A 20033-nucleotide genomic window follows, 5' to 3' on the forward strand; every position below is an offset into this window, starting at 1 on the left:
GGTGGCCAGAGCAGGAGATCGGGGCAGAGAGAAGCAGGAGATTGGGGCAGAGAGAAGCAGGAGATCGGGGCAGAGAGGAGCAGGAAATCGGGGCAGAGAGGAGCAGGAAATCGGGGCAGAGAGGAGCAGGAAATCGGGGCAGAGAGGAGCAGGAGATCGGGGCAGAGATCCAGAGTCGGGGCAGCCAAGAGCAGGGCAAGATGGGGCAGAGATATGAGAGCGGGGCAGAGATATAAATATTTTTGTTGGGGCAGCAGAGAGCAGGGCGTGCAGAGAGCAGGAGCTGGAGAGTCGGAAAGGACGTTTGCGACTGGTCCACCAGCAATCGCTTCTTGTGTTGATCGGCCAGCCTAGTCGGTTTGCAAGATTTCTTTAGTGAATCGTGTCCCTGCCTACTTTGCATGCTGTTCCCCTCATTTGCATGCACAGATCGGAATCGGATCGGCAGAGAGGTAAGTGAATCGGGCCGGAGTAAAATCAGGTCGCAAAGGGGTCGTAAACTGATCAGTACACAATTGGTTTGCTTAGTTAATCTAGCCCTTAATTCCCATTGCCCCAGGTACATTAGATAGAGTAGAAGCCCACCGGGACAGTTAGGGAAAAATACTTGAGTACCTGAATAATTTGTAAACCGCATGGAATTGTAGAATATGCAGAATATAAATTATATTTTTAAAAAAGCTGCGCTAGAGGTTTTTAACGCAAACTGGCACAGTAAATGCTCCATAGAATTATTGTATTATAGAACATAGAAACATGATTGGCAGATAAAGGCCAAATGGCCCGTCTAATCTGTCCATCTGCAGTAACCATTTTCTCTTTCTCACCAGTCCCCAATATTATCACTTACCTCACCAGTCTGCGCTAAAAACCTCTAGCGCAGCTTGATAAAAGAAAGGGGGGGAGAGTATTTCATACACCGCATTAGATCTTTTTGGGATAAAACAGTTAAGAAGCTCTGTATTTTACTGCATTGTATTGAAAGTACTATCAATGCAAAATAATAAATAAATCAGCAGAGCGCATCAAAAGAGTAAACCTAAAAATACTTCTGTTACAGTTCAAAAGTGAACTCAATCAATTTGGAGAAAGCCTAAAAGCATGAGATTCTAAATATGACTGTGAAAAGGCTAGGTTAAAAGGTATGACCTCAAGTCCTGTTTGAAATGCAGGTAGTCTTTCTCCAAGTAAAGCTCTTCTGGGAATAACTTCCATAAAAGAGTGAAGCACTGGTGGAGGCCCAGGCTCTAAATCGGACCAATTTAGAGGCCCCAGGGCCTAGGTGAAAGGATGCAAAGGTGGAAATCACTTCCTGATCTAAGGGAACATAGAGGAATGAGAAAGATTTTAATTTAGGGGGTAATTATTAAGGTGTATTGCAGCAATAAAGTATATAAAATGGAAATCACTCTCTTTGTGGCCTTATAATAATAAGTATTCTTCTAAGTGAGATATATTTGATCAATACAAATTATAAATATCACACAACCACTGTATTCAATAATATAATTTCATTCATTGCTTGCTTCTATTCTTCAATCAATTCTTCCAAAGATCTCTCAGCTGTTCAATCATTCATCAATCATATCAATAGCAGTTCTAATGTGACCTCACTGGCTACACTTGGATTTCATATTTCATGTAAAACCCAAGTTATACCATAGCCAGCCTCCTCATTGGTCACTCTTCCTTCGAGTTTTTCATTCTAATTCTTTAGTTAATTTAATTTAAATATTTCATAAATGTCAAACTTTAAGTAACTTAGCTTAGAATTGTTGCACTGAATGGGGCTCCAATGTGAATTCAGCGTTTTGCAGAGAAGCTGTTTCAAGGAGCATCCCCTACAAACATTAAACACATTTTCAGTGCACCCAAAAGCCTACGCAAACTTAACCAGCATGTAACATGTACTGAAATAAATACTAGAACCAATCACTCACCATTTAGAGACTATACACCACTATCTTCGTGCAGGTCTAAAATGGCCACGGTGTCTTATAACACCCTATTTATACACATTCTCTCAGTCTACCAATCACAGAAACACACCCGCAAAGCCCACCCACTTTCACACCAACATCATCCATTCAAGTTCTACATTCAGTCCAAAAGGAATAATGGTATTTAATTCGAAAATCCATTTCTGTTCTCTAAAGTTCATATATCTCTCTAGGTTTTAGATCTCCTGATTATGAAATAATCTAATAAATTAAGCACTACTCTGTATAGGAAGCCTATAGAAAGAAATACTCTATTATCGTTTCATAGTTTTCACCCATACCATCTTAAGTACAATCTTCCAATTGGTCAATTTTTACGACTCCGTAGAATATGTACTTCTTTTCAAGATTTTAGAGAACTAAGCTACTACGGGTACAGACCCCAAGCTCCACAAAGATCTCTGCATGTTGGCCAAACAGGTCCCCAAGGGATTAATCTGATAGCTGCAGACCCAAGTCTGCTTCCTCTCCATGCGATCAAAGTTCTCCCCTGCACTGGGGAACTCTGGTGCACCAATAGCTGCAAAAGCAGTGAAAAATACCAAAAATAATAAAGAAATATACAGTGCAAATCAGATAAATACCCTCTGGCTTACTTGCAGAAGGAAAAACTGAAGGGGCAGCAGAGCCCTCAGGAGGAGGAGGAGTCGAAAACTTGGAGTGGATTCCTTCTGCACAGATAGCAAGCATGGGGAGAATACCCTGCTGTCCAGAATGACACACCTTTTGCACTAGATTCCTAGAACAGATATTAACATGCACCAAGTATAGGTAGGGTCTGAACCCAGGATTCAGTTTCTGCTGAATCCATAACCAAAACTAGCTGCTTGTCACTTCTGACCTTGTGTACTTTTGCAAGCACAACACTGGTTATGCTTAACGTGACCATTTATTAGTTTTTTCATCAAAATGGGACATCTATTAATTGTCAGTCTCGCCCCCAATCCTGCCCTAGCCCCGCCCCCAATCCCACACCCAATTTTTTCCATTCATTTTTCATGAACCCATAATATCTTATTAATTCATAATGGTAACCATAAAATTTAAAAAAAACCCCACAAAGCACTCTATATGCAGAGAAAATGTTAATTATCATTTATATATGGGGAGGTTTCAAGATGTCAAGGCAGATGACTAAAATATACAATGTCACCTCAGTAACTATAGAAAAATAGACAAATATAGTGCAAAATATAGACAGCAGACATAAATTCTCAAAACTAACACATTTTGATCACTAAACTGAAACTAAAATCATTTTTCCTAACTTTGCTGTCTGGTGATTTCATGAGTCTCTGGTTGCGTTTCCTTCTGACTGTGCATCCTTTCTTTCTGCACTCAGGTCCAACAATTGTCCCTTTCTATTCTCGCCCTCCTTCCTTCCTATGTCCTTAGTGCCCCCAGTGCCTCCTTTCTATGTCCTTAGTGCCCCTTCCTATATCCTTAGTGCCCTCAGTGCCTCCTTTCTATGTCCTTAGTGCCCCTTCCTATGTCCTTAGTGTCCCCAGTGCCTCCTTTCCATGTCCTCAGTGCCTCCTTCCTATGTCCTCAGTGCCTCCTTCCTATGTCCTTAGTGTCCGTTCCTAAATCCTTAGTGCCCTCAGTGCCTCCTTCCTATGTCCTTAGTGCCCCTTCCTAAATCCTTAGTGCTCCCAGTGCCTCCTTCCTATGTCCTTAGTGTCCCTTCCTAAATCCTTAGTGCCCCCAGTGCCTCCTTCCTATGTCCCCCTCACTGCCTTCCAGCCTTTGTCCCACTCCCTCCCCCAAAGTCAGCCTGCCTGCCTACCTTCTTTCCTCCCTCCAGTGCCCGATTCAACCCCCCACCCCCACCTCCAACCCAGGTCCACCGACACTGCCTGCCAGCCTCCATCCTTTCCTCCCTGCCCTTCTGAATCAAACCACTGGTCCATCGCCGCTGCACCTTCTTCTTGCCACCCAGAAGCCTTCTTCCTGACGTCAATTCTGACGTCGGAGGGGAAGTTCTGGGCCAGCCAATCACTGCCTGGCTGGCCCGGAACTTCCTCTCCGACGTCAGAGTTGACGTCGGGAAGAAGGCTTCTGGGTGGCAAGAAGGTGCAGTGGCGGTGGTCCGGTGGTTTGAATCGGTGTAGCAGGGAGGGGAAGCGATCGTCATTGTTCCCGCGCACTGCTTTTTAAAGCTGTCCCTGAAAACGGGACATTTCGGCGTCCCGATGCGGTGGGTCGGGACAATGGGACGGTCGGTCCAATAACGGGGTGGTCCTTTTGAAAACAGGTTACTTAAGCAGACAGGGAAAAATGCTTGAGTACCTGACTAAATTCATGTAAACCATTCTGGGCTCCCCTGGGAGAACGGTATAGAAAATTGAACAAATAAAAATAATTCTCCCTCCCCTATAGTAATCCATTGAAACAGAAGTTCCCATTGTTTTTTCTCCTTTTCTGATCAAACTGACTTTTTCTCAATTGTGAACCACTTAGATATTTTTTAACTATTTGTGGTATATTTGAAAAAATTATCTCACATTCCAAGTCAGTACACCAAAGGTGTCAAACTCAAGGCCCGCCTGGTTGTTTTATGAAGCCTGCGGTCCGATGCCCCCAATTTTACCTTGTGGCCGTCTCCCTCTTCCTCACAGCCGTAATGTGTACGCAGCTGCATGCAGTGGCTCTTCGCATGTCCCACACCTCATCCAGAAGCATTCCCTCTGATGTTGCGACGTCAGATAGGCTTCCAGTTCAGGACGCACGAGGAGCCGCTGCATGCGGCTCTGTGCACACTACGGCTGTGAGGAGGAGGGAGCCGGCCACAAGATGACACCGGGGGGCATTGGACCGCTGGCTGGATAAAATGGCCAGGTTGGAGCCGGCAAGAAGGTTAGACACCCACCGGAGAGAGGCACAGCATGGAGGGAGGGATACAACAAAGGTAAGGTGAATGGTTTTATTTTCAAGTTAGTGCTTGAATTGTGTCAATTTTGAGCATTTTAATCTGCTGTCTTTCTTTTGCACTGCTCAGGAAGAAATACATTTGTTTATTTTTCTCTGGGGTTGTACTGCATGCAGAATCTTGAACCTTGGAGTGTTTTATAAAAAAATATTAGTACTTTTAGTTTTTGGTCCTGTATTTGCATAGGGGTTATCTGTGTTCTGGTAGGAATGAATGTTGAGAAGAATACAGTATGTTTTGTGTAGTTTAATTTTAAGATTATATTGTGTGTATATGAAAAATGAATGGAAAAAATGGTGTTATAATTAGTATTATTATGGGGGCCCGCGATTTAGCCTGTGTTTTGGATTTCGGCCCCTTAATGTAATTGAGTTCGACACCCCTGCAGTACTATAAACTGTGGCTTTAGTATCCCTCCCACGGGAAGCCTGTGGAACAGCACACGTCACAAGCCTGCTGCGCGACGTCATTACGCCACTGACAATAACGTCCTCATGTTAATAATATTATGTCCTAGAACCCTTTTGCCGCGATATTATAAGCGCCTTTTCACAGCAAATACCGTACAAAACTCAGTCACGTGGTCAGATCGGAGACTGCGATTCGAAAGAGGAGGGATGGGGAAGTGGCGCCGCTACACTGAGACTCCGCCCCTTCTAGACGGCTGTTGGATGACTTGTGACGTGCGGGTGTGAAGAAGATGGCGGCATTTGGGGCTGGGTGCGAGCACTACGTGCGGTGTTGCAAACTGAAAGTAAGTGCGTGATCTGGGGGAATGGAGAGGGTGTGCGAACGGCAAGGGATGAGTCTCATGCGTTTCATCGTTGATCGCTGTAACATGATCACCCGACCAGAAAATTCCTTCCGCCTAACGTGGCACAGGCTTTTATAGCCTTTTCCTATGACCACTTGTCTCCGCGGTCCTGTCTGTTACGTCACTTGTTTGATGGCGTGAGGCGCTGGGAACTGTAGTTCGGAGCGCGTCCCAGAGTCTCTTGGTTACAGTTGCTGTGTCTCTTCACTATTAGCGTTATTTTGATCAACTCGCTTCTGAAAGGATGAATCAGAAAATAGAAGTAATGTATTAGGTGCATCTGCCTCGTAATGTCGCTTTACAGTCTTACAGATATTTTTTTCTGTGTTGATTTGGGCTTTTTCTGAAATCCATTGCATCTTTTTGGCTTATATTTTGGGTTTATTTAAATGAGTAAAGAGCGTGTAATATTCATTGCAATCATGCTTTTTTCTTTAATTCTTGTTTCCCAGAACTGTCCATTTATTTATTATTTATTCTTTGATATCTATGAGATTTTGATAAGGATCTATACCTAGAAGCATTTTAAGGTGAGCAGAGCTACCTGATGGCCCAGTTTCTGTGTTTAAATTTCAGGCTGGTTTTAGGGCTAGATTTTCAAAGTCACTGTGCATTTAACGTTGGATACTAAACCAATTTTAGCCAGTTTAGCATCCAAGTATTTTTACTGGTCAATTCTCAGAATGGCTTGCCGTGCGTGGTCTTTTCCATGCTATATAGTAGCCTCCAATTGTACCTTGCAAATGTAGTACAATGAGGTCATTAATATTAAAATGAGTACTCTGGGCAATTCTCTAAACTTTTTGCCCACTATTTATGGGCAAACTTTTCCCCCACTATTTATGGGCAAACTTTTCCCAGTAGGGTCTGAGCTGTCATAGTCTTACTTTCCTATCAGTGCCTAAGTGCTGATTGGCTTAGGCACTGACAGGAAAGTAAGGATTGACAGCTTGTTCCCCACCACAAAAAATCTCTCTTGCCCACAAAAAAAGGACCCCTAATTCCCTCCCTTCCTCCCACCGATCCCCCCAGGGCCATTCAATGCTTTCCATCCCCAGTACTTTCAAAAAATAAAAAAGGATGCCCATTCCTCTGTCTCCCCCCCCAATACCTTTAAATTAAAGGACAGCAGGATGGATGCCCACTCCCTCCAGCCAGCAGACCTCATCTGCCTCTTCAAAATGGAAGGCCTTTCCCTTCCTGGTTCATCTTGGGATACACTAGGAGGGGCCTAAGGCCCTGATTGGCTCTGGTGCCTAAGACCTCCTCCCCTAGGAGGGGCCTTAAGCACCAGAGCCAATCAGGGCCTTAGGCCCCTGCCTAGTGTATCGTGGGATAGGGAGGGACCTTAAGCGCCTGAGCCAATCAGGTCCTTGGGCCCCTCCTAGTGCATCCCAGGATGCACTGGGAAGGGGAAGGCCCACCATTTTGTAGAAGTGGGCCTGCCAAGCCATAGAGAGTGGGCATCCTTCCTTCCATCCTTCAATGTAAAGGTGGTGGTGGAGGTTGTCAGGGGACCCTTGCAGCAGGAGGGAATGGGCATCTCTTCTGCCAAGGCATGGGGGGGGGGATTAGGGACCCTGGGTGGCAGGAGGGTTGGGCATTCCTCCTGCCAAGGCTCAGGGGTGTTGGGGTCTGGCAGTGGTGACCGAAGCAGGAGAGAGTGGGCATCCCTCCTGCCAAGGCACAGGGGTGTTGTGGTCAAGGCAGTGGCAACCAAGGCAGGAAAGAATGGGCTTCCCTCCTGCTGACCTTGTACAAGGTATGGGGGGGAGTATTGGCAGGAAGGGGTACTTTTCCATCTGCTGCTCTCCCTGCCAGTCAATCTGCTGAGCTGGCAGGACTCTGGGAAGACCTGCGACTCAGTTGATCGGGGCAGGGTAAGTAGCTGTGATAGGAGGGATGAGCTGTACTTAGTGATTACCCTTCTGAACAAACGCCAGGCACAGTTCCTTCCTCCCTTTACTTGCAATTTTCTGCACAAATATCATGCACATAATTTGCATACGATTGTGCTGAGAAGAACCAGTAAAAGAAAAATCACTTCTACTACAGCCGCTACATTGACCTACCAGATTTTACTGGTGAATTTTGAGAATCCGGCCCTAGGATAATAACACAGGGACCTCAATATTCCCGTCCCTGTGAGTTCTGTCCCTATCCCATTCTTGCAAGCTCTGCCTTAACTGCACAAGCCTCAAAACACTTATGATTTTAAAGTGTTTGAGGCTTGTACAGATGAAGACAGAGACAGAACTCATAGGTATAAAATGGGGATGTGGATGATTTGTCCCCATGTCATTCTGTATTCTCCACGTTCTCCTCTGACGCTTTTGATAGAGCTAGAACTAATCTTCTGTTAACAGACCAAATAGTAAGGAGTACTATTTTAAGTAGACTTAACAATACATTTCTTTATTAGCTTATTGGATTAATACTTATTACTATTGATCTGAAATCGAAGAACCAGGCTTTCAGATATGGTAGTAGATCGAATATGTGTTGAAAAGCTAAAAACAATATGGTGAGTGTTAATCTCTGTGATCTTTCACAGTTTATATAGAGTAATTCCATATTAACTGGTCCAATTTCAAGGAGGGTCTACACTTGACATCTTTTGCGGATACAAAAAGTAGCCCAAATAAAAGGGCCCTAATTCTTTATCTGGTTGAGATCATGCTCCAAAACTTAACTTTGGATATCTTCATTAGAGGTCCCAACGTATCCCCTGAAAAAATTTCTACAATTACTGAAATGGTTGAGTGGGGAGTTTGGACCTCTTGACGTGACCCTATAGTATCTCTAAGGAAGTGAAATACAAATAGTTTTTCAACTTTTATTGACCAGCTAACATCTTGCTAGTACTGTTTCTTTTTAGCAAGGGGTTTTGATACTGCTTTGATAGTGATCATGAAAATAATACCTTAAAGGGACATCTATTTTTAGGTACCAAGAATGCACTTATTTGTAGCCTACTTTTCTTTACGGAATGCTAATGTGGCAGGTTAAAGAAGCGCCTCTATTTCAGATGCAAGCACTTGCACTAACCATCGAGTAGGTGTAAATAATACTACATAAGAACATAATATAAGAATAGCCATACTGGATCAGATCAGTGGGGCTAGATGGACCAACAGTGGTCAATTCAATTCGCACAAGTACTGCAGAAACCCAGATACAAAATTCAATGCTTGTCCATCTCAATAGCAGACTATGGACTTTTCTTCCAGGTACACTGTCCAAGCCTTTTTTTAATCTTAGTTATGCTAACGGCTGTTACCACATCCTTTGGCAACGAGTTCTAGAGCTTAACTATTTGAGTGAAATAATTTCTTCCTATTTGTTTTAAAGGTACTTCCATGTAGCTATGAGTGTACCCTAGTCAGTAACATTAGTCATTGTGAGATTTTAGTTTGTCCCTGTCCCTTGTAAGAGAGGACATAAGAGATTTGTTTGATTTAGTATATTTGATTATACTCATTTCTTGCTGAATTTTGAACTTGATATGTATAATGTATCTTGATGGAGAAAAGATCATATGAAGCTGCTCCATAAATTAAATGCCTGTATTGATTGAAGACATGTTCTCTGTAATGGGCCCCCAATGGTGGAACTCATTACCCCAATATGTTAAAAATGAAAAAGATCTCTCCTCTTTTAAAAAATCTTTAAAATCTCATCTTTTTAAAGACGCTTTTAGCATTTAAATTTTAGACTCGTTTAATTATTTACAGACTTTTAACTACCCCGTTCCCTTTTGTTTTTTTCCATTATTGTTTTTCCTCTAAAAAGAATTGTAACTTTTCCCCTTTTCCTCCCAATTCAAGTTTGTCTTGTCTTTAAAAATTTCTTTGTCATTGGGTTTGTCCTTTTGTATTTTTACCTTCTTTTATATTTTTGTACATTGCTTTGCAGACTGATTTAGCGATTCATCAAATACCAATAATCTTGAACTTGAACTTGAAGTCAGAAAAGAATACCCAACATGTTTTGCTTTTAATTTGCTTCCTTTGTGTGTATGTGTGTAATTCATCACGTCACTAGGACTCGAGCATGAGTCGATGGCACCTAACTAACTATCTAGCTCCTTTTTACTAACTCATAGCGTGGGTTTTAGCCTCGACAGCGGCGGTTAACTGCTATGACGCTCATAGAATTCCTATGAGCATCGGAGCAGTTACCGCTGCTGCCAGTGCTAAAACCTGCGCTATGTGTTGGTAAAGGAGGGGGTATATGTTGTATTCATTTTTGATTGCTTAAATATGAACGGAGACAGCACAACCTACCCGAACAACCGACTCCTCCATACTATCTCAACCAGACACATAAAAACACCCCCCCCCATTCACATACCCTCCAATCAAAGAAGTTAAACAGAAAAAACTTTACGACGGCCTCCTAGCCACTCAAGCAGCAAAACTGGATAACCAAATCTCCAGTCTTCTGCTAACAATCACAAGTTGTTCAGAAAAGAAATAAAAACCATACTCTTCAAGAAATCCCTGAAAAAGACTTACCCTCATGAATACCCTCCTTCTTCCTATCTTTTTCCTGACTCTCTGAGACTACCTGATCTATTCTTTATCTAATCTTTTGTAATCCGCCTTGAACCGCAAGGTAATTGTGGAATAGAAATCTCTAATGTAATGTAATGTAAATATGCAAATCCTAATATCATGTAATATATCCTTTTTTTTTTTTCCCATTATATTTTTATTTTCAAATTTTACAAAAAGTGAACATAATAATAAAATACATTTGATAAATGCATGGTATCACTTTTATATCTAACACAATGTATGTCTGAATTTGATTTTCCCCTTCACCCTCCCCCCACCCTTTTATTGCTTTAATATAATATTTTCAAATTTTATAAAAGTATACAACATATTAGAATACAATTGATAATTATTCAATAACATATTTATATCTAATACAATATATTCTGGATAAATTTTATTCATTTTCCCTCCCCCCACCCTTCTATTATTTTTTAATCATTTGTTACATTTTGTATCATATATTATAATATATTATATATAAATTGTTTTCCTTACCCCCCCTATATGTGTGTCATAAAAAAAAAATCTCTAAAAGAAGAAAAGAAGAAAAAGTATTCTATTATTTAATCATTACAGTATTTTGTCAATGGCCCCCATATTTTTATAAATTTATTATATGTCCCCTTTTGTATTGCTATTGTTCTTTCCATTTTAAAAACATGGCATATTGTATTCCACCAAAATGTGTAGTTTAGGTTGTTGTAATTTTTCCAATTGTTAGTTATATGTTGAATGGCAACCCCTGTCATAATTAATAGAAGTTTATTATTTTCTGGTGAAATTTGACTTTTTTTTCTCATCATTGTTCCAAATAAAATTGTATCATATGATATTGCAATATGATTTTCCATTAATTTATTAATTTGTGGCCAAATTGAATTCCAAAATATTTTAATATAAGGACAATGATATAATAAATGATCTAATGTCCCTGGTTCTAGATTACAGTGCCAGCATCTATTAGACTTAGAACTGTCTAGTTTTTGTAAACGAGTAGGGGTCCAAAAAGCTCTATGTAATAAAAAGAACCATGTTTGTCTCATAGACGCTGACACTGTACATCCCATTCTCCAAGACCAAATTAGTGGCCATTGAGATGCATTAATTTGATGTCCAATCTCAATGCTCCAAATGTCTCTTAGACCATTTTTTGGTTTTTTATTCAAATATCCAGATATTAATTTATACCACAATGCGGCTTGATGTCCTAGGAAGTCTGCTTTAAAGCATAAGAACTTTAAACTATATTGATTGTTTAATGATTTCCATTCAGGGAACCCAACCTGAATGGCCTGCTTCAATTGCAACCATTTAAAACTTTGTGTTTTATTAAGACCAAATCTATGTTGCAATTGTGAAAAATCCAGCAGTTTACCTTCTGAAATAATATCATCTAGAGATCTAATTCCTGCAATAATCCAGTTCTTCCAAAGGATTTGAGCTCCGCCTACTTTGATCTTGGAGTTTATCCATATGGATTGATTAGTTGATTTATATATTGGGATGGTTGTTAATTTATCAATAAATCTCAATGTTTTCCAAGTATCCATTATTATTTTATTTTCTCTGTATCTTTTAGGTATATTAATACTTGGTAAATGAACTAAATTTAGGGGAAACATAAGGCGCCATTCCAAATATAACCAATCTGGTGCATTATCTATAAGTTCTGGGAGGATCCAATATATACCCTGACGTAGAATATAGGCTTGATGGTACCTATAGAAATTTGGAAAATTTACCCCTCCCTCCTTAATTGATTTTTGTAAGGTTACTAAAGCTATTCTAGGTGTTTTACCAAGCCAAAGAAATTTTGTTAAAATTCTATTAAGCTTCTTATAAAAGGACCCCTGAAAATAAATAGGTATCATACTCATTTGGTAGCAAACCACAGGCAACATCATCATTTTAATAGTTTGAACTCTGCCCCACCAAGATATATGTAATGGGTTCCATTGTTCACATAACTCCGTTACTTTTTTTAATACATATTTTTCATTTTCTTTTACAGTATCTTCAATTGTTTTTTTAACTTGAATGCCTAGATATTTAAATCCTTCTTCTTTCCATATGAATGGAAAAATATCAAATAATCCTTTTACACAGTAAACATTCAAGGGTATAATTTCAGATTTATTCCAATTAATTTTATAACCTGAAAATTTGCCAAACTTATCAATTAATTCCAATAAAGAAGATAAGGTAGACTCTGGATTTCTCAAATAAAGCAAAATATCATCAGCATAAGCCGAAATTTTATATTCCATATCTGAATATGGAATTCCTTGTATCTCCCTCGTTTGCTGTATTGCTAACAATAAGGGTTCTAATACAACATCAAATAACAAAGGAGATAAAGGACAACCTTGTCTAACTCCCCTCTGCAATTGAAAACCATCAGATATCTTATTATTAATATTTAATCTTGCAATCGGGAAGCTATACAATGTTTTTACCATTTGTATAAATCCAGAACCTATACCAAACCATTCTAAAGCCTGATACATAAAATTCCATTCTACCCTATCAAATGCTTTCTCGGCATCTAATGAAACTGTAAATGCCGGTTCATCCATTTTTTTTGATAAGTTTAGCATGTGAAATAATAGTCTAGAGTTATTGGAGGAATGTCTTTTAGCAACGAAACCCGTTTGATGCATATCTATAATATGTGGGAGAGCTTTGGCTAATCTCAAAGCCAAAATTTTCGCCAAAAGTTTATTATCAACGTTTATCAAAGATATAGGCCTGTAGTTTGAAACCAAAGTAGGATCTTTATTTGGCTTAGGCAAAACAATTATTATTGATTCAGCCATAGTACCTTTTATATTACCTTTTATAAGTTGTGTCTGATATAATTTTAATAAATGTGGGGAGAGGATATTTTGAAATGTTTTATAAAATTCTACTGTGTAACCATCACCACCTGGAGCGGATCCAACTCTAAGAGATCTCAATGCTGTTTCTAATTCTTTTAATGATATAGGTTCTTCTAAACTTCGTTTTATATGATCAGGAATCTTAGGTCCATTTATTAAATCTAAAAATTTTTTTCCATCTTTTTGTTTCTCCAAATAAGGTTCGGAAGAATATAGATCCTTATAAAAATTTAAAAATTGTTTTAATATTATATTTGTTTGATTTGTTATTATACCATTATCATCTTTTATTCCATTAATATTAGTTCTCCTTTTTTTTGCCTTAAGATAATTTGCTAATAATTTTCCCGCCTTATTAGAATTTCCATAATACACCGTTTGTTTGGAAAACAAATCTTTTCTTATCATTTTTGAAGTTAATTCATTATATTTACCTTTTACTTTCAAAAGAGCTTGCAAAACTTCATATTCCCATTTACTTATCAATTTAGCTTCTAATATTTTTATTTCTTTTTCTAATTCTATATATTGTTTTTTAATTTGTTTCCTAATAAAAGCTGAATATGATATGATATTACCCCTCATAGTTGCTTTAAATGCATCCCATACATTCTCTATAGATGTATCTTCCACTAAATTTATTTGAAAAAATTCATTAATTTGTGTTTTAAAATTTTCCAAAAATTTGTCTTCCACAAGCAATGCATTATCAAATCTCCAAAGAGGTCTATTATTTTCTAATTGATCTATTTGTAATTCTATCCATATTCCCGCATGATCCGAAATGATAATAGGATCAATGGAGGCTTTAATCACTTGTTGCACTTTATTTGTTGAAACAAAAATATAATCTATTCTTGAAAATGATTTATGAACCTGTGAACAAAATGAATACTCCTGATCATTAAAATGAAGAATACGCCATATATCTTTCAAATCACATGATCGAACTAAATTATCTAGACCTAAATGTAATATATCCTAAAGCTTCTTTCCTCATGATCTTCATTTGCAGGCTCCTTGCTGTGGAAAATTTTATGTGTGCCGTTTGTGCCATGATAATCAAGAAAATCACCAACTCGATCGATTTAAAGTGAAAGAAGTACAGTGTGCAGAGTGTAAACAAATCCAGCAGGTAAGAGATACACTATTTTATATCCTTAGCAACAATTTTCTGTTTGTAGCTTGTGAGAAAAGATGATGTTATTCTGCATGCTATATCGGAATGAGAAAGTTTAATGGTTTCTAAACTTGTTCTGTTGTAAAGGTTGCAAGTAGATGCTGAGGGGAAAAGAAACATTTTCTCCTGAATACGAGTAAATCCCACTAGTTACAGCTGGGATGCAGTAGTTTAGACTTCAAGTTCCACCTCCAACAGGTCAGGTTTTCAGGATATCTCTAATGAATAATTTGGTCTGCAGATGAAGAATTGTTGGTATGTTTTTTGCATTATTTAAATAATTGTGACCCTAATATATCGCTCCAAGCCACAAAGTCTGCTACCACTGTTCAGTTTCTTGATATTCAGATCACTTATTCACAAGGGGAATTCACCACATCCCTCTTTAGAAAGCCCACTGACCAGAACACTGTCCATTAAAAAAGTTATCATCCTAGATCTTTAAAGGACTGTGTTCCGGTGGGTCAGTTTTTGAGGGTTAAGCGTGTATGTAGTGAGTTGGCAGAATTTCAGTCTCAGTCTTGGAAGATGACTAATCGTTTTAGCCAAAGGGGTTATCCCCAGAAAGTAATTAGATGCATGTTTAAAAGGGCTAAATATTCAGATAGAAGGTGGTTGATGTTGAAAAACAAGAGGGGTGGTGAAGAGGGACATCTGACATGTACTCTCCCCTATTCTTCTCAGTCCTGTCAATTGAGGCAGGTAATAAGGTAACATTGGCATATCCTGAGGCTTCATGAGGGCCTTCGGGATATGCCAAGGTTTGTGTACACGTGAGGACGTAATCGCTGAGAGTTGTTGTCTAATAATAGCAGTGATAGGAGAGAGAGAGAGTGGGGGAGGTCATTATAAATGTAATGGGTGTATATACTGTTGTTATGCATTAGCGGTGGATAGAGTTAATATTCCTAATAGTGATAAGGTGTTTTATTTGTGGAACCGGATAGATTGTAACACGGCTCAGGTTGTATATGGAATACAATGTCCATGTGGACTTTGGTACTTAGGTCAAACTAGGAGAAAAATTAAGCAGCGAATGGCTCAACATGTGAGCAGTCTGCGGTTGCAGAAAATTGATCTCTCGCTGGTTGCTCATTGGGTTCAGTTGGAGCATGCGGTGAATGATTTGAGATTTGTGGTCTTAATCACTGTTCAATGGGCTCGTGGTAGTAATTTCTCTGAGATATTGTTAAGAAAAGAGCAAAAATTAATCCACTCCTGGGGGGACAGTAGAACCCTTTGTGCTAAATAAAGAAATTGAATGGCATCTGCTTTAATTAATGGCAGGTGTGTAGGGAGTATAAAGAGGAAGTGAGGTAGTAGAGAGGAAGTGAGGTAGTAGAGAGGAAGTGAACTTGACCAGCGTTTTAGCTGAAGAAAGATCCTGATTTGGATGTCCTGGTCCTGGTTGTGGCTAGGAAACAAAATATGATGAACTGTCAGATATGATGTTAAAGTATTGTGCTTTGATAGGTAGTGGAGATGTTGATTCATTTTGATTTATGTTATAAGTCTGATCGGCTAGTACAATATTGGTGTTATGTATTGTAGAGATTGTGAAGAAGTGAAGCCTGTTTCAGTCTTAAGCTCCTAATGACACCTGAGTGCGAAACAGAACTGTGTCGAGCTACAATGTTTCCAATAATCATACTTGACTGATTGAATGAATGTGGAGGAAACTGAGTGAACAACGGCGTGAAAAAGAAAAAAAGAAGGCATTATAGCACTTTATTGAGAGGATGAACTTTTCATGAATTTTAATATATTGGATAGATTGGAAGGGCTTAACTTTTGGAAAGGATGATTATTTGTATGTATTGTATGAAATTAGAGATGAAAAATGTTTTAAGGTTTTGATGTTACATATAATTATAGTAAATGATTAAATATTTATAAATCCGTAGGAGGTGTAAGGTATAGCTCTTTTTGTATTTAGTTAATGAGTATGCATGACAGAAATCTACATGGGTACTACCTTAATTGTATGCAAATCTGTCTTGAGCATATTAAGGGTGTCCTAAAAACCTGACCTTTTGGCAGCCAAAGTCATCTTGAGCATCATTTAAAGTGGACTGTCCAGTGATTATTAGTTAAAGCAGTTATGGAAATACTCCGTTATGAAAGAAAACTTGATTGTCAGGTTACAGTTCAGTTCTGTTAGTACCAACCAACAAGCGTTTTACTTATTCTTAGAGCCCTCTTCGTAAAAAAATAACCCTCAGTGGTGTACAAACTATTATAAAATCGGCAAATAGACGACATGCCCATAAAATCAATTATCAGCAAAATATCACCTAAAATAAGCAATCTTTTGGATCATAACATAATTTCAAATACTCAAAGCAGAATAGTAAAATGAGTCATAATGGTGAAATAGTAGTGTGTATATCTAAATAGCTCTGTAAGCTGATTTGCATCTTGCTGGCTCACACTAATTGTACACCATTGTGAGTCAGACTTTCTGATGCATAAATTATTTTATGTTATCTGAATTCTGCATTTAGTTGAAATGGAGGCTTTACAGCAGTCCATTCACTTCTGCATGTTGGCAGTAAGTGTCCTGTTTTTTTTTGGTTTTGTTTTTTTTGGGGGTGGGGGCAAATGAAGATGAGAGATTAGAGAAACTGGGCCTCTTCTCCCTTGAAAAGACGAGACTGAGAGGGGACATGATCGAATCATTCAAGATACTGAAGGGAATAGACATAGTAGATAAAGACAGGTTGTTCACCCTCTCCAAGGTAGGGAGAACGAGAGGTCACTCTCTAAAGTTAAAAGGGGATAGATTCCGTACAAACGTAAGGAAGTTCTTTTTCACACAGAGAGTGGTGGAAAACTGGAACACTCTTCCAGAGTCTGTTATAGGGGAAAACCCTCCAGGGATTTAAGACAAAGTTGGACGGGTTCCTGTTGAACTCCGGAACATATGCAGGTAGGGCTGGTCTCAGGGCACAGGTCTTGACCTGGTTGGCCACCGCGGGAGTGGACTGCTGGGCACGATGGACCACTGGTCTGACCCAGCAGTGGCAAATTCTTATGTTCTTAGCTATTTGAATAAATGAATGTACATATGGTAGAATATGGTGCACTGAAAAATGTTAAGGATGCCTTTATCTAGTTTCTGCATAGTAAGGGATTGCTTCATGTCTTTGTCTACCTGCAGGTTCAGCAGTGTTGTAAGAGTTGTAATAGTGTGTTTGGAGAATATTACTGTGATGTGTGCCATCTCTTTGATGAAGACAAGAAGCAGTATCACTGTGATAAGTGTGGCATTTGCAGGTGAGGAAAACTGATGTCTTTGTTACAGAATCTTTTAACATTTTGTATTTTGATTTAAACATGGGATGTCAGGTGGCCAATGTTTCCTCTTTGGAAAAAGAAGTGTGTGGAAGAACATGTCTAGGATATGTTAAGGGCATATCATTCTATAATGATTATATATGAGTTACAGCTTCTAACGATGTAGAGTTAGTGTAGTGCAGGGGTAGGCAATTCCAGTCCTCGAGAGCTGGAGCCAGGTCAGGTTTGAGATAGATTTGCATCTCAAGGAGGCAGTGCATGTAAATCCATCTCATACATATTCATGGTGGAGATCCTGAAAACCTGACCTGGTTCCGGCTCTCAAGGGCTGGAATTGCCTACCCCTGGTGTAGTGGATGCGATTTTACATCTTTCATCTACAACTTTATTTTTTCTACTACAGTTGCTGAATATCTGGGAATTGAAAAGATCTAAAGAGCCCATGTGTCCTTTCTAGCCATTCCAGATATTCTGTAATACACTGTTCCAGGAGATCTATACAAAGTGTAGCTTGGGTCCATTGGGGTAATTTGTTAGGCACTTCCCCAGGGGGATACATAAAGGAATTTGTCTTAGCTTGAGTCTTCAGGGATAGAGGAAATAAAATGCCACCAGGCTCATACTGGGTGCCTTTGAAGAAACTGGGTTTTGAATGGCATGGAGTTGTACACAATCCTTTCTGGGTGCTTTTAAACAGAAAGATCACCTTTACTGCAGTAAAATCCCCAATTTAAGTGCAAACAATAAAAGGATTCAAAAGACTTTAAGGAAGGAAATTGGGGGCTACCTAAAATCCTCTTTTTAAATTCTCTCTGGCCATGTCATCACAAATCGGTTCTTGCCTTGGGTGCCAGGTTGGGAACTTGAGACTGTTGTCTTTTTTTGTACTGTGTTTATTTATTATTTGCCTTATACAAAACGAATTACACATTAACAAGCATAATAAATATCATTATAAACATAAAACCATACGAAATACAATCTAAAAGAACACATAAAACATAAAACAATTGACAGTTATCTTCCTCACAGCCACAAGCATTCACCCATTCTTCAACCATATTTCATTTTGCAAAACAGATGACATTTCAGCATTCTCTTAAATGTCTTCAATTTCCCCTGTTGACGAATATATTGTGGAAGCCTGTTTCATTCCTCTGGACTTTTGAAAAACATATGCAACATACATGCCCAACCCATTATTTTTATGGTACTTGCATTAAGCACTTGTTTCCATGCCATGGACTTACTCCCAAAACCTACAATTCATATTCAAAAAAGAAGAAACTCTTCTCACTTCATGAAGGGGAAATTACTTTATAGCCCAAAGACAAAAATTAGTAAAAACACTATTGTTTCCTTACTGTGGCTTAGGATGAACTATAGTGTGGTCCCTTATGTCCCAGTCTGGACTTGAGAATGTAATGCAAGATGCCCTCTCCAAGTTCCATCAACCTCTAAGACAGGGATCTCAAAGTCCCTCCTTGAGGGCCACAATCCAGTCGGTTTTTCAGGATTTCCCCAATGAATATGCAATACATGCACATAGATCTCATGCATATTCATTGGGGAAATCCTGAAAACCCGACTGGATTGCGGCCCTCAAGGAGGGACTTTGAGACCCCTGCTCTAAGACTTATCACTTTTTGCAGTTTGAATCCTGTGGAGGCTCTAGCTGAGTACTGGTTGGCTTTTGTTGCTCTGTTTTAATTCTCTGATTACAGCTGGAACTTGTTTGCTATAGATCTCTCCTTTTGCTCATCTTTACTCCTTACTGCTTTTAGGCTGCTTGGGCCTGTGGAAATTGTTTCCTTCTACAAGGCTTAACCTCCTGCTCTTAGCAGCCTGGAATCCCAAAGGTCTCTTCAGCTTTACTCAGTTATGGGCAACTCCCCCTAGTCTCCTAAACAGTTTTTTAGCATCTCCCCCTCCCACAGCAATTCACAAAATAGGAACACTTCTGGCAGTAATGGACACCTAGACCCATTTTTTACCTAATCTTAAATGCACAATCAGACTAGTACGAGTCTCCAGATTTGTTGGTGCCCTGCCACGAAAGAAATATGCCTGGAGGCGACAGAATGTGTTGTAGGATACTATTCTTGTCAGGGAGTAGAGATCGTGCATGGGAACAAATAAATCCAAGTGTGCTGGCCTAGAGAACTAGTTTTTATCATACTTTTTGAGATCAATAATGTAGTAGGAGAATTAGATGAGCTGTATATCGTTCTTACTGCTTCTAATGTCTAAATTTTGTTTGATTTTTTTTGTTTGTTTGTTTTTGTTTAAAGCAATTTTATAAATACCAGTGACCAGAGTTACTGAGCTTCGCACTATTTCAACAGGGAGACCTCTTCATAGTACAGTAGAAT

General features: G+C 39.2%; 1 protein-coding gene across 3 annotated transcripts in view; it reads left to right on the plus strand.

Moving 5' to 3' along the window:
- Nucleotides 1-5540: 5540 nt before the first annotated feature.
- The window catches only part of RCHY1 (ring finger and CHY zinc finger domain containing 1), a 67996-nt gene continuing 53503 nt past the window's right edge, over nt 5541-20033 (plus strand). For 2 of the 3 annotated variants that reach the window (XR_004540835.1, XM_033960595.1), the window contains exons 1-3: nt 5541-5683; nt 14200-14319; nt 17525-17640. Coding sequence is in view for 2 of the 3 variants with exons in the window: in XM_033960595.1 (XP_033816486.1) it covers nt 5630-5683; nt 14200-14319; nt 17525-17640 (290 nt within the window). In the remaining variant the exon portion in view is untranslated. Of the gene's footprint in view, nt 5684-5800; nt 6006-14199; nt 14320-17524; nt 17641-20033 lie in introns of those variants that run through there. The other variant, XM_033960602.1, reaches the window with a different exon arrangement.

This window comes from Geotrypetes seraphini, chromosome 1 (assembly GCF_902459505.1).
Source record: "Geotrypetes seraphini chromosome 1, aGeoSer1.1, whole genome shotgun sequence".
NCBI lineage: Eukaryota > Metazoa > Chordata > Amphibia > Gymnophiona > Dermophiidae > Geotrypetes > Geotrypetes seraphini.